The sequence below is a fragment of the Labeo rohita genome, chromosome 17 (assembly GCF_022985175.1).
Source record: "Labeo rohita strain BAU-BD-2019 chromosome 17, IGBB_LRoh.1.0, whole genome shotgun sequence".
In the NCBI taxonomy this organism is placed as follows: domain Eukaryota; kingdom Metazoa; phylum Chordata; class Actinopteri; order Cypriniformes; family Cyprinidae; genus Labeo; species Labeo rohita.
Window position 1 is genome coordinate 6,421,289 of NC_066885.1, and position 12,437 is coordinate 6,433,725.

General features: G+C 34.8%; 1 protein-coding gene across 1 annotated transcript in view; it reads right to left on the bottom strand.

The window, feature by feature from the left end:
* Positions 1–12,437, bottom strand: part of ttc6 (tetratricopeptide repeat domain 6) — a 37,975-nt gene that overhangs the window by 10,360 nt on the left and 15,178 nt on the right. Inside the window, exons 16-27 of the mRNA XM_051133274.1 lie at positions 9,549–9,669; positions 9,153–9,312; positions 8,219–8,301; positions 7,733–7,809; positions 7,347–7,504; positions 5,304–5,438; positions 4,938–5,114; positions 4,707–4,847; positions 4,489–4,602; positions 4,212–4,331; positions 3,748–3,821; positions 1,081–1,291 (exon numbers count right to left, since the gene is read on the bottom strand). Coding sequence (XP_050989231.1) covers positions 1,081–1,291; positions 3,748–3,821; positions 4,212–4,331; positions 4,489–4,602; positions 4,707–4,847; positions 4,938–5,114; positions 5,304–5,438; positions 7,347–7,504; positions 7,733–7,809; positions 8,219–8,301; positions 9,153–9,312; positions 9,549–9,669 — 1,571 coding nt within the window. The remainder of the gene's footprint in view (positions 1–1,080; positions 1,292–3,747; positions 3,822–4,211; positions 4,332–4,488; positions 4,603–4,706; positions 4,848–4,937; positions 5,115–5,303; positions 5,439–7,346; positions 7,505–7,732; positions 7,810–8,218; positions 8,302–9,152; positions 9,313–9,548; positions 9,670–12,437) is intronic.

Consider the following 12,437-nt stretch of genomic DNA (forward strand, 5'->3'; position numbering starts at 1 on the left):
TAAAGTACATTAAAAGAGGAAACCAATATTAAAAATTGCAGTAATATTTCACAATATTACAGTTTTTTCTGTATCGAATAAATACAGCCTTGATGAGCATAAGAGACTCTATTAAGAACATTAAAAAATCTCACTGAGCCCAAACTTTTGAACAGCACCTTAATTGCTTGTTATCTATATTTCACACATTTATAGAGACCACTTAAATTTTTGCAATACTAAATATTTTAGTAGTTCTGTAAATGAGGAATTCTAAAACAACTAATGGTGCTGTCATGAATTTATTGTCAGTTATGATTACTTTCTTGTGAGTTGTGAGTTAACAGACATATTTTGGATACGCTGGTTGCCCGCTGAGATTATTATGTTTATTACGAGACAAAATCCGATGAAAAAGTGATTTATGTATGCCATTAAATCACAATAGGCAACAGACAGAACAGGGCAAGATTTCAATTACAGAAATATGAGATAACGCAACCTGCCCATGTCAACCAGCATATTAATTGTTGAGGAAAGGATATTGCTGCATCTGAGAAGATACAAATTTTTACATTCTGTGGCAGAAATAAGCTTCCATACACATACAAAGGCAACAAATGCAATTTATAATACATTCGTACTGTGCAAACTTTTTATGTTGCCCAAAGAAAACCAAAAGAAAAACTAATAAAATCTCTCTACAATCTCCAGTTTAACCCTAGACATCAATAAGATTAAATAGAGATTGTTCAAATCTCCTTTTGCTTAGGTGTTTCTACTGAGGGAAAAAAAAACAGTAGTCTTGTATGTGTCTTGTCTAAGGATTCATTTTTGCCACGATACAGAAGTCTGCTGTCAAAATTCACTGACATTTCACATCAAATTCTCCCAAGACCAAATTATCAGAGCCAGTATGCTATCCACATTCATTTGAGAGTTTTACTTTTCTTTATTTCTCCAAAGGAAGATTAAGTGAAGGATATGTGAATAGATAAATGAAGTTAAATGAAGCATTTGGGAACTTCTGTAAGTCTGTTAAGCTGTGAAAGATCAACCTGTGAGAAATAAAAAGAAGCAAGACAATTATTTTTATACTACCTGTAAGTTGTATGCCAGGCTAATGCGGGCACTTGCACAGAGTGGATTGAGATGCAGGGCTGAGAGGAAGTCCCTCTGGGCATGTTTCCTGGCATGATTGTGCCCATAATCCATGAAAACATTGCCTCTGCCCACATGGGAATCTTGCAAGAAGGGATCAAGTCTTAAAGCTTGGCTGTAAGCATCTACAGCTTCCTGCAACTGGCCGAGCCTTGAAAACAGACAAAGAAAGCAGACTATTACACTCAGTGATGTGTCCTAATTCTGTTTGCACATGAAAATTAGTTGTCTGCTTAATTATGAACTTTGCCTTGAACGCTCTGTAAAAACGTCTTCTCTTGCCTACTTTTGAAGCATTGGATTACAAGCTGTGCAACACTCCCAGCGTGAGCATTGAATTCCCCCAGAAGTCGCAGTTTAAAAAGGAAAAAACCACCCTGCAATTATTGTGAAGAGCCATTTATTTGAAATTGCTCTTTTAAAGCAATGAAAATGTGCAAATGTCGACTTCTACAGATCTGAAAGCTTTCTGTTCTGTTGTAAATGATAGTTCAGAAAGCAATGTGTCTGGTCAGCGAGCTACTAAGATATTTCATATTATATAGTCCATGTAAAGAGATGAGATGTCCTGTCTGTCACAGGCTGTTAATCTGATTTAAATCCGTCTGAACACATTATGGAAGCACAGCAGCACCTTTTGAGTGTTGATCAATAAACATAATAGATATGCTCTGAATGCTCCATTTAAATGCAGATCTGCACGATAAGCGATTCAGAGTTCACAGAGAGCTATTCATAAATGTCATACAAGGTTTCAGGACAACATTAATAATGCAGTTCTTAGAGTGTTCTTTCACTCAGCATCATGCTTTAGAACTATGAGAAGTAAAATACAGTAATTTTTTCTCTGACAAGTTCTTGAGCTTTAATAACAGAGCCGTGTCATACATTTTTATCACTTTTAACATCAACCGTCATCCAAAAGTTTAAGGTTAGTAAGCTTTGTTTTCTTCTTCTGAATACTCTAATTTAGAAATGATTGATTAAATTAATCAAAAGTGACAGTAAAGACATGTATAATGATATAAAAGATTTTTGTCAAAAAAGAAATAAGATCAAATTTTATTCAGCAAAGAATCCCAAGATAATGTATCACGCAATTCACAGTAAAAAAAAAAAAAAAAAAAAAAAAAAAAAATTGTACTAACTAATTGTACTAACCCCAAACTTTTAAATTGGAGGGTGTATATTTCAAGCTTTTTGTGTCATAATTTCACAATTCAGCCATAATTTTTTAAAATATTTTTTACCATCTTAGAATAAACATGGTGCTTTATTTTTATTTATTTATTTATTTTATTTATTTTTTGCAGTTGTGCCTTTTTACGACGTTACATATACAGGCATACATATAATTTCATTTGTTATTTTATTTATTTATTTATTTTTGCATTTAATTCTTTTATTTTAATCAGTTTATCATACAGATTGAAGGAGAAGTCCACTTCCAGAACAACAATTTACAGATAATTTACTCACCCCCTTGTCATCCAAGATGTTCATGTCTTTCTTTCTTCAGTCGTAAAGAAATTATGTTTTTTGAAGAAAACATTTCATCATTTTTCTCCATATAATGGACGGATATGGTGCCCCCAATTTTGAACTTCCAAAATGCAGTTTAAATGCAGCTTCAAACGTTCCCAAAAGTGGTTGTAAACGATCCCAGCCGAGAAAGAAGGGTCTTATCTAGCATAATGATCGGTTATTTTAATAAAAATAATACAATTTATATACTTTTTAATGTCATACGTTCGTCAAAAAACTCCCATCTCATGTTTTCCCTCAACTTCTAAATCATCCTATATCGCTGTTTTACCTTTTTTGTTAAGGGTGTTTGATCTTCTTTGCATGTTCACTTTCAAAGACTGGGTCGGTACTTCTGCAGCGATGTAGGATGATTTTGAGATGATTTTTGAAGTTGAGGAAGAAAATACGGTCTGAGTTTTTCGACATACCCTAATTGTCTTGAATCAGAATACACAGAGTTTAGGGAGAGAAAGGCAAGACGAGCGTTTGTTTGTTATTTAAATTGTATTTTTTAAAATGAAAATAACCAATCGTTTCACTAGATAAGACCCTTCTTTCCAGGCTGTTTACAACCGCATTTGGGATCGTTTGAAGCCGCATTTAAACTGCATTTTGGAAGTTCAAAATCAGGGCACCATATTCTGCACCAAAAATGTTTTCCTCAAAAAACATAGTTTCTTTACGACTGATGAAAGAAAGACATGAACATCTTGGATGACAAGGGGGTGAGTACATTATATGTGAATCTCTGTTTTGGAAGTGGACTTCTCCTTTAATCACCTCTTTTTCATGGTGCACTCAGTATTTCACTACAAACAGCAGAATGAAAACTCTACTAAATTCAGCGAATTGCTAGAAATTCTCAGTCAGTAAAACCACATGACCTGCCATGATGGTGTCTAAGAGGGCTATAGCCCTTGATCTTTTATTTTAAACACAATGGCAGTTTAACATGCTGTTGAGCAGTTATTATGACCCCACTGCCACTACAGAGTGAAAATGGTTCTCATCTTAAGCACGGCAATTTAGCACTGTAAAATGGTCAATCATACTCAATAATAACTCAAAATAAATGCACACCTGTGGTGAATAACTCCTAGCGCGTGGTGAATTATAACATCCTCTGGTTGTTTCTGTGCTGCAGCTTTAAAATCCTACAACAAAACACAGTAATTTTAACTAACATTATTTTAATTAAACCTAACAAAATGACTCCATTTACTTTAGCAAAATCGGTTCACATTATTCCAAAACAGTCTCTAAAACCACCTGGCTTTATTCTTATATTTAATGGCTACTCTGACAATCCAATCAATTCCCAAGGGATAAACTCATGTTTTGTTTTTATCTCTAAAATATGTAAACTTACGGGCATAAAACTGTAAATGGCATTTCATGTTGGCTTTGAAAACAAGAATAGAGGAATATCAAAAACCTCACTCCAGCCTGATGAATATGCTTTCAAACTCCTTGAGACAAACGCATTACAGGTCCGATGCAAGCAATCAATCCTTCTTATTTCTTTCTTTACAACCATGGCCTACCTGAAGTGCACTGCCATAGTCATTCAGCTCCACATAGAGAAGGCCACGGTTTATCAACACTTTCAGCTCAAGCTCCGTCTTACAGCCCAAGAGCAGTGTGATGCTGTAGTCCCTAAGAGCCTTGAAGATTAAAGAGAAATAATGCGGAGGAAGTGAACTATGCATTTAAATGCAAATGTTATGAAAAAAAGCATTATGCATTTGTATACGTTTCTATATATATGATCCCGCATACATTACTGATTTGAAAAAGTAGGGAAATGAAAGGAAACGTCACCAGCTCATAATCCCGCAGCTCTTGAAAACATACGCCACGATTGTAGTAAGCAAATGAACAGGCACTGTCCATTTGGATCACCATCGTCAGATCCTCCACTGCACTCTTGTATGCCTTAAACAGGATAATAAGTGCACAGCATTTCTCTTGAATACCATAGAGATCATCAGTCTCAAGTGACAGGTAATTATGCTCGAAACTGTGCTATTTTTACTAACTTTCAAGTAGAATTTAAGAGCTCCTTTATACAAGTATGCTCTGACACTCTTGGGCTGGATCCTGATAGCCTCATTACAGTCGAGTACAGCCTTTGCATATCGTCCTTGAGCCCCATAAAGGGCCGCTCGGCTGAGATGCACCTTAAAAAAAGAAAAACATGTTTTAAATCTGAACCTAATGCACAGAGTAATATCAGTTCTGACAGACCATACACTGAAATCAAGGTGTACTTGATAGAGGCTGGGGTTGATTTGGAGTGCTCTGTTAAAGTCCTGCACGCCTGTGGAGTCCTGTAGATGTACTCGGCACAGTCCTCTCTGATGGTGAGCCTCAGCGTGGTCTGGGTTCATGCTCACAGCGCTGTTAAAAGCATCCAAAGCCTGGAGGAGGAGAGAGTCTTCACTCTCCTGGAAAAAAAGGTGATGAGAGAATAGTGACAGATATGTTTGTGTTCCCAGCATCTTACGAATGTGATAAAATGCTACATCCCTATAATAATATTTGGACCATACATAATATTCAGAAATGTGTTTTAAGAAAGTGAAAAGGTACATTTTGAATTGGTCTAATGTTGACTTTATTATTCAATTTATTACCTGCAACAAAAGCATTTGTTTCATGTAGCATACGCCAATAAGATAGAAGACCTGTGCAGCTTCTTGTGAAGTAATGAGTTTAGTTTTACTGGTACCCAGAAGTGACAGGGCCTTTCTGAAACTTTCCACTGCTTCCTGTGTATGACACAACATAAATCCTTGAAACCTGTAGCATTGATAGGTTACAATACTGCCTACTGCCAGACACAAAATATGCATTTAAAGAGGATGCTGAATGCTGTAACTTCCATTAATTCTTATAAAACATTTTTTTCTGTCTGACCTTTGCATTTGCCTTGCTCAAATGTTTGAACTATAGCGGTAATATGGTTTCACATTAAATTCTAAAATGGTTCAGCAAGACAAAACACAAAGACAGCCATTGCACACACACACACACACCTCAAAGCATATTTCAACTGTACTCCGTGTAATCTAAGTGAACACTACTGTTAATGCTTTTATTCAGCAAGGATGCATTAAACTGATCAAAATTGATAGTATATATATGTATAATGTTACAAAAGATTTCTATTTCAAATAAATGCTGTTCTTTTAAACTTTCTATTCATTGAAGAATTATAAAAAAAATGCACAACAGTGCATATATTTTGGTACAATTTATAACAAATGAATAAAATGCGTATTTTATGAAAAAAACAAAAATCACAAAAATATTAAGCAGCACAACTGTTTTCAACATTGATAATAATAAATGTTTCTTGAACAGCAAATCAGCATATTAGAGTGATTTCTCTGAAGGAGCAAGTGACACTGAAGGCTGGAGTAACGATGCCGAAAATGTAGCTTTAATCACAGGAATATATTGCATTTTAAAATATATATTAAAATACAAAACAGCTATTTTAAATTGCAATAATATTTCACAATAAATCTGTTTTTACAGTATTTTGATAAAAAAAATTGATTAAAAATTTACACTACCAGTCAAAAGATTTGCAATGTTTTTTTAAAGAAGTATTTTCTGCTTAACAAGCCTGCATTTATCTGATCCAAAATAAAGCAAAAACAGTACAATTTTGAAATATTTTTACTATTTAAAATAAAACAATTTAACCATAAAACTATAAAAATATACTATCTAAAATTGTTTTCTATTTTAATATATTTAAAAATGTAATTTATTCCTGTGATTTCAAAGCTGAATTTTTAGCATAATTACTCCAGTCACATGATCCTTCGGAAATCATTCTAATATTCTAATATGCTGCTGAAAAACATTTATTATTATTATGATTTCGAAAACAGCTGAGTAGAATTTTTTCAGGTTTCTCTGATGAACAGAAAGTTCAGAAGAACAGCATTTACCTGAAATAGAAATCTTTTGTAACATCACTTTTGATCAATTTAAAGCATCCTTGTTAAATAAAATTTCTATAATTTCTTTCCCCCCAAAAAATGTTAGGAATAAATAAAAATTATAGTGACTCCAAGCTTTTGAATGATGTAGTGTATAATGTTAATGTTACAAAAGCTTTTTATTTCAGATAAATCCTTATCTTTGGATCTTTCTATTCATTAAAGAATCCTGAAAAATGTACTTAACTGTTTAAAATATTGATAATAATAATAATAATAATAACAATAACAATAAATGTTTCTTTAACAGCAAATCAGCATATTAGAATGATTTCTGAGGGATCATGTGACACTGAAGACTGGAGTAATGATGCTGAAAATATTTAAATAGAAAGCAGTTATTTTAAATAGTAAAAATATTTCACAATATAACTTTTTCTGTATTTTGGATCAAACAAATACAGGTTTGGTGAGCAGAAAAGAATTCTTTAAAAAACACTGAACATCTTACTATTCAAAGACTTTTGACTGGTAGTGAAACTGTAAAAATAACTGTAAAGCAAAGCTTCCAGTTTGTCACTTTGGTGTATTTCTGAAAAAAGTAATACTAATAATGACTTGTGTGTGTTGGTATCTTTGGAGAAGTTTGTTTGGTGTTTTGTCTGCTTAGTTCTACCAGACAGAGCTTGACTGTGATACACCCTCCACAAGTCTTGGACTCACTGTGAACCTGTGCTCCCTCATCAGCGTCTTCCCGAGAAGAATGAGATGTGCAGGAGAAGGGCATGTATCGACCGCTTCCTCAAGGCAGACGATGGCATTGGCATCATTCCCCAGGAACGATTGGACGACAGCTTGCTGGACCGGTGATAAACCCAGAGCTGTGACGGAAAGGAGGAGAGGTTTACAGCTGGGTCTAGTTGTTGTTATGGCAACATAAACCACATTTCCCTGCAAGGTTTACTTCACCTTCAGTTGGGCCAGGTGGCCTAACAAGATTTAATGATGCTCATTAAAAGATGGGCAGAGATAAGGGCTGAAATATTTCAGGAACTAAAAATATGCTTGCAATTCGCTGGAGAAAGAAATTAACTTTATGTGATCATTACCTGTTTTCATTTCCGCTGCGTACCGTATACAGAGGGTAGCCAGGTCAAACTGTTTCATTTCGTACAAGTACTTCCCTCTAAAAACAAGACACAGTAATTGAAGGAACTCTATAGCAGATATTCACCAATTAAAAACATTTTAAAAACATTTTTTTTACAGCCTGTTGTCATGGAACAAAGTCAAGGTTGGATTTTTATATATTAACACAGACAACAGAAGTAAATTCCTTTCAATAGGTTGCAGTGGTTTAGGGTTTTAGGTGATGTCTAATTTTTTTTTTTACTGGAATTTCATAAACACATACTCAATTAACAGTATCTGTTGAACAAACTGTACTTCTATCCTTCACAGCCTTGTGTCAGAATAAGGTCCATATAGGAAGGTCCATAGATTTTAGGTTTTTAATCTGCTAATAACCATACAGCAAACTCAAGAATGAGAAAATAATAAAATAATCAAGGACATGCAAAGGTGTATCAAATAACCTCATGATGTGCAAATCATAAGCGTCTGGCTGTATATGTATGGCTCGAGTTAAATCCTTCACCGCTCTATTCAGATTATTCACCTGTAAAAAATACAAGTTCACTGGTTTATTTAGTGTTATACAAAATCTGTGCTGAAGTAAAAATGTAAAGTGAGCAAAAATCTAGGCATGCCATTATCCAGTATTAGTTAAAAAATTAAAAATGAATTAATCAGTTATAACCGATGAGCTCATGTGGTTAAATGACCAAAGGAAATAGGACCAAAAGAAAGGCATAGTCCAATGTGACCCTGGACCACAAAACCTCTCCAAAGTGAAGTAGCACAGGTATATTTGATGAAAACTAGGCTGTGTGGGATCGACTTACAGTTCTTACAATGGCACATGCAATATGAATGTGGTAAATCATGTAATTTTCACAAGTCACAACATTCAAAACTTATGTATCTGATTTTTTCCCCCCGTTGAATGCACTGTACTTCCATTCCTCACAGCCTGTTTTCATTCATGCCAAAAATGAAATATGGTGAAACCCTGATTAAGATCTATCCACCTTATTCTTCAATGTGGAAGTAAGCATATGGGCAAGATTTCCAGTTCATTAGCCACTACAGGGAAATAATGAAAAGAATAACAATGTGCAGTAAATGGTAAAAATGTTTTTAATTAAACTGTGTTCACAATTAAGATAATACATTATAATAACATGGTAAGACACACCAATCTGCAATATTAAGCAGCTAAACAAGCTGTTTTGTACAGCTAAAAATAGCTGGATGCAGATGAGACCAGAAGTCAGACCCATAAAATTTACAAATCGCCACGGCCGCTCTTATGGGAGAAATAAGGTGGATACACAATAGTAACAGTGATGGTTTTTATTTTAAATAAATTAATATTAAATTCATTGACAAATCATAACATCCACTTACGTTGTAGTAGGCTCTGGCTCGGCATACATAGGCTTTTACGTAGTTAGGGTCCTCTTTCAATGCATTACTGAACCTTTTGATGGCCTCATAATGTCGGTCCATATTGAGCATACAGATCAGTCCCATACTGACATGGGCAACAGCCGCAAATCTGCTGTGACTTTAGAGAGGTGCACACAGAGAGCAAAGATGATGACTCAGATACGATTTCACGGATTCTGAATAAGCTGCTCCAAGACTTTGTGTCACTTTTTTTAAGAAGAGATCTTTTGAAAAGTAACTTTCAAAGAGTTTCATGCTTCAGTACATTCATCCTCAACTACGGCCTGCTGCACTGGTGCAACAAAAGAAAATGAAGGTCTTTTCGTCACAAAGTGGAGACGGCTGGGACATCACCTGTCAAGTTTGATCACAGCTTCAAAGTCATCCATAGCCTGCCGCCAGCGCCGGAGCGACATGTAGACCAGACCACGGTGCAGGAACGCGCTCAGGTTTTCTGCACTGTCATTGATGAGAACTATAACACACACATATACAGATAAAACATGGCTAATTAGAGGATCTGGCTTTGAAGGCATGTGGTTTTACTTCTCAGCACAAAGTTCTGGCATATAGTCTCTGAGGATCTCCAATGTACCACTTTCGTTATGTGTCTGGCATTAAATTGCAGTGTAGTTATACAGTAATACAGTAGTGCAGAGTGCTGACACGAGCACTGTATGGCTCAAGATAAAAGTGATTTCTGCATTGTTGCTTAATTAATTACTGCAATACAGTATAAAATAGTTATCAGGAGTTGCCCATCGAGAATTAATGCAAGAATGATCAATATTAAATCTGAATTATATTTACAAATTGTAAAAATAAATTCTGCTGAATTACAAAAAAGGGCATTTTTACACCAAAGTGAATTTTACGTACTTTGATGAATCTGAATTAAAAAATATAAATAAAAACTTTCCATCAAATATAGTTTTTTACAAAGAATGATTGTTTAAATTATATATGATTATCAGCTTTACTGCACGTCAAAAGCTCTGGTTTTAATTACAAAACGAAGCATTCAAAATCTATTATGTAACTTACAATCAGCAAAATCAGGATTAGGCATGAAATAATGTCTTCATTAATCATTCATGCATGTGAAATAATTGGAACCTGGCTCAAAGGAAGAAAGGAATCATGCAATTGTGCCAATTTGTCTGGTGAATTAGGGATAAAACAAGACCAAAATGTAATAAAATACATCATATTTTTGAGGCAGTATGTGTGCTAAAGCAAAACAGGCACTGTTTTTGGAATCAGCACCCTCAAAATTTTGAGTATTGGATTTCATTTAGCAAATACGATGCAGGGTGGTGTCATTTATTCACATGAAATGAAATTCAAAGTACTGTTACTTGCATCAACCCTGACAATGGGCGACTGATTTGTGCCAGTATTTTTCTTGCTTCATATACTGCAAAAAGATTGTGATAAACTGGCTTAAAGTGCATTTTCTGCTGAGTATTTGCTGCATGGTACACGTCGTAAAAATAGGCTCAGTGCCGAAGCTCTACTCACGCCTACACTCTTGTTACACAGCACCACAGTGCCTAGGTGGGCAGTGTGAAACACTTTACTGATGAAGCTGTTCAGTTTGCAGTAGACAACACTGACAGAATATCCTAGGCAATCTTCAGAGATCAAAGCAGCAGATTACAGCTGCCAAAATCACATAAGATAAGACTTGATGGCTCTTATTTGTTCTGCTGGCTGAGTAGTGACATTAACATCCTTATATGACCTGATTCAACAGATGCAGCTGTCTGCAATGAGATGTTATGAGAGTGGCCCAATTGATGGTGCATAATTGTGTGCAGAATGGCTTTCTTTAAAGACTTAGATCAAAGACAAGAAGACATATTATGGAAAACAAGACTTCATTCCCCAGACCATTTATGAGAAGCTAAAAAATGGGTCATTCAGAAATCTGCATATATATGACATCACAACTGAGCACATTATTAGCTGACTGCCCTTATTTGGTCATTATCAGCTTTGTCTCAGATGTTTCTCCTCCAAGAGACAAACAGAGAAATGTATACATCTACAGTTGAGGTCAAATGTTTACATAAACCATGCAGAATCTGTAAAATGTTAATTATTTTACCAAATCAAGAGGGATCATAGAAAATGCATGTTGTTTTTTTATTTAGTACTGACCTGAATAAGATATTTAAGACGTTTACATAAAGTCCACAGAAATATAGTTGAATTTATAAAAATTACTCTGTTCAAAAGTTTACATACACTTGATTCTTAATACTGTGCTGGTACCTGAATGATTCACAGCTGTGTGTGTGTTTTTTTTTTTTTTGTTTGTTTTTGTTTTTGTTTTTGTTTAGTGATTGAGTCCCTTGTTTGTCCTTAACAGTTAAACTGCCCACTGTTCTATAGAAAAATCATTCAGGTCACACAAATTCTTTGGTTTTTCAGCTTTTTTTGTGTATTTGAACCCTTTCCAACATGACTGTATGATTTTGAGAACCATCTTTTCACACTGAGGACAACTGAGGGACTCATAGGCAACTATTACAGAAGGGTTAAACGCTCACTGATGCTCCAGAAGAAAACATGATGCATTAAAAGCTGGGGGATGGAAACTTTTTTTAATTTGAATAGAGTTAATTTAACTCATTCTGGGTCTTCTGGGAAACATGTAAGTATTTTCTGTAGCTTGTGAAGGGCAGTACTAAATGAAAAAAATATCATATTTAAGCAAAATAAGAAAAATGCACACATCTTCATTCTGTTCAAAAGTTTTCACCCCCCGGCTCTTAATGCATCGTGTTTCCTTCTGGAGCATCAGTGAGTGTTTGAACCCGCTGTTTAAAGTTGCATATGAGTCCCTCCGTTATCCTCATTGTGAAAAGATGGATCTCAAAATCATACAGTTATTGTTGGAAAGGGTTCAAAAACACAAAAATACTGAAAAAAAGTTTAGCTGTTCAGGACAAACAAGGAACTCATGAACAACTATCACTAAACAAAAAAAAAACAGCTGTGGATCATTCAGGTAACAACACAGTATTAAGAATCAAGGGTGTGTAAACTTTTGAACGGGGTCATTTTTTTAAAACCAACTATTACTTTCTCTTGTGGACTATATGTAAACATCTTTTATGTGAAATATCTTATTCTGGTCAGTATTAAATAAAAAAATAACATGTATGTAAAAAAAACAAAAATGAGTAGCAGATGCAGTCCCATTGCTGTCTAGAAGAAACATTAAAGACTTATGAG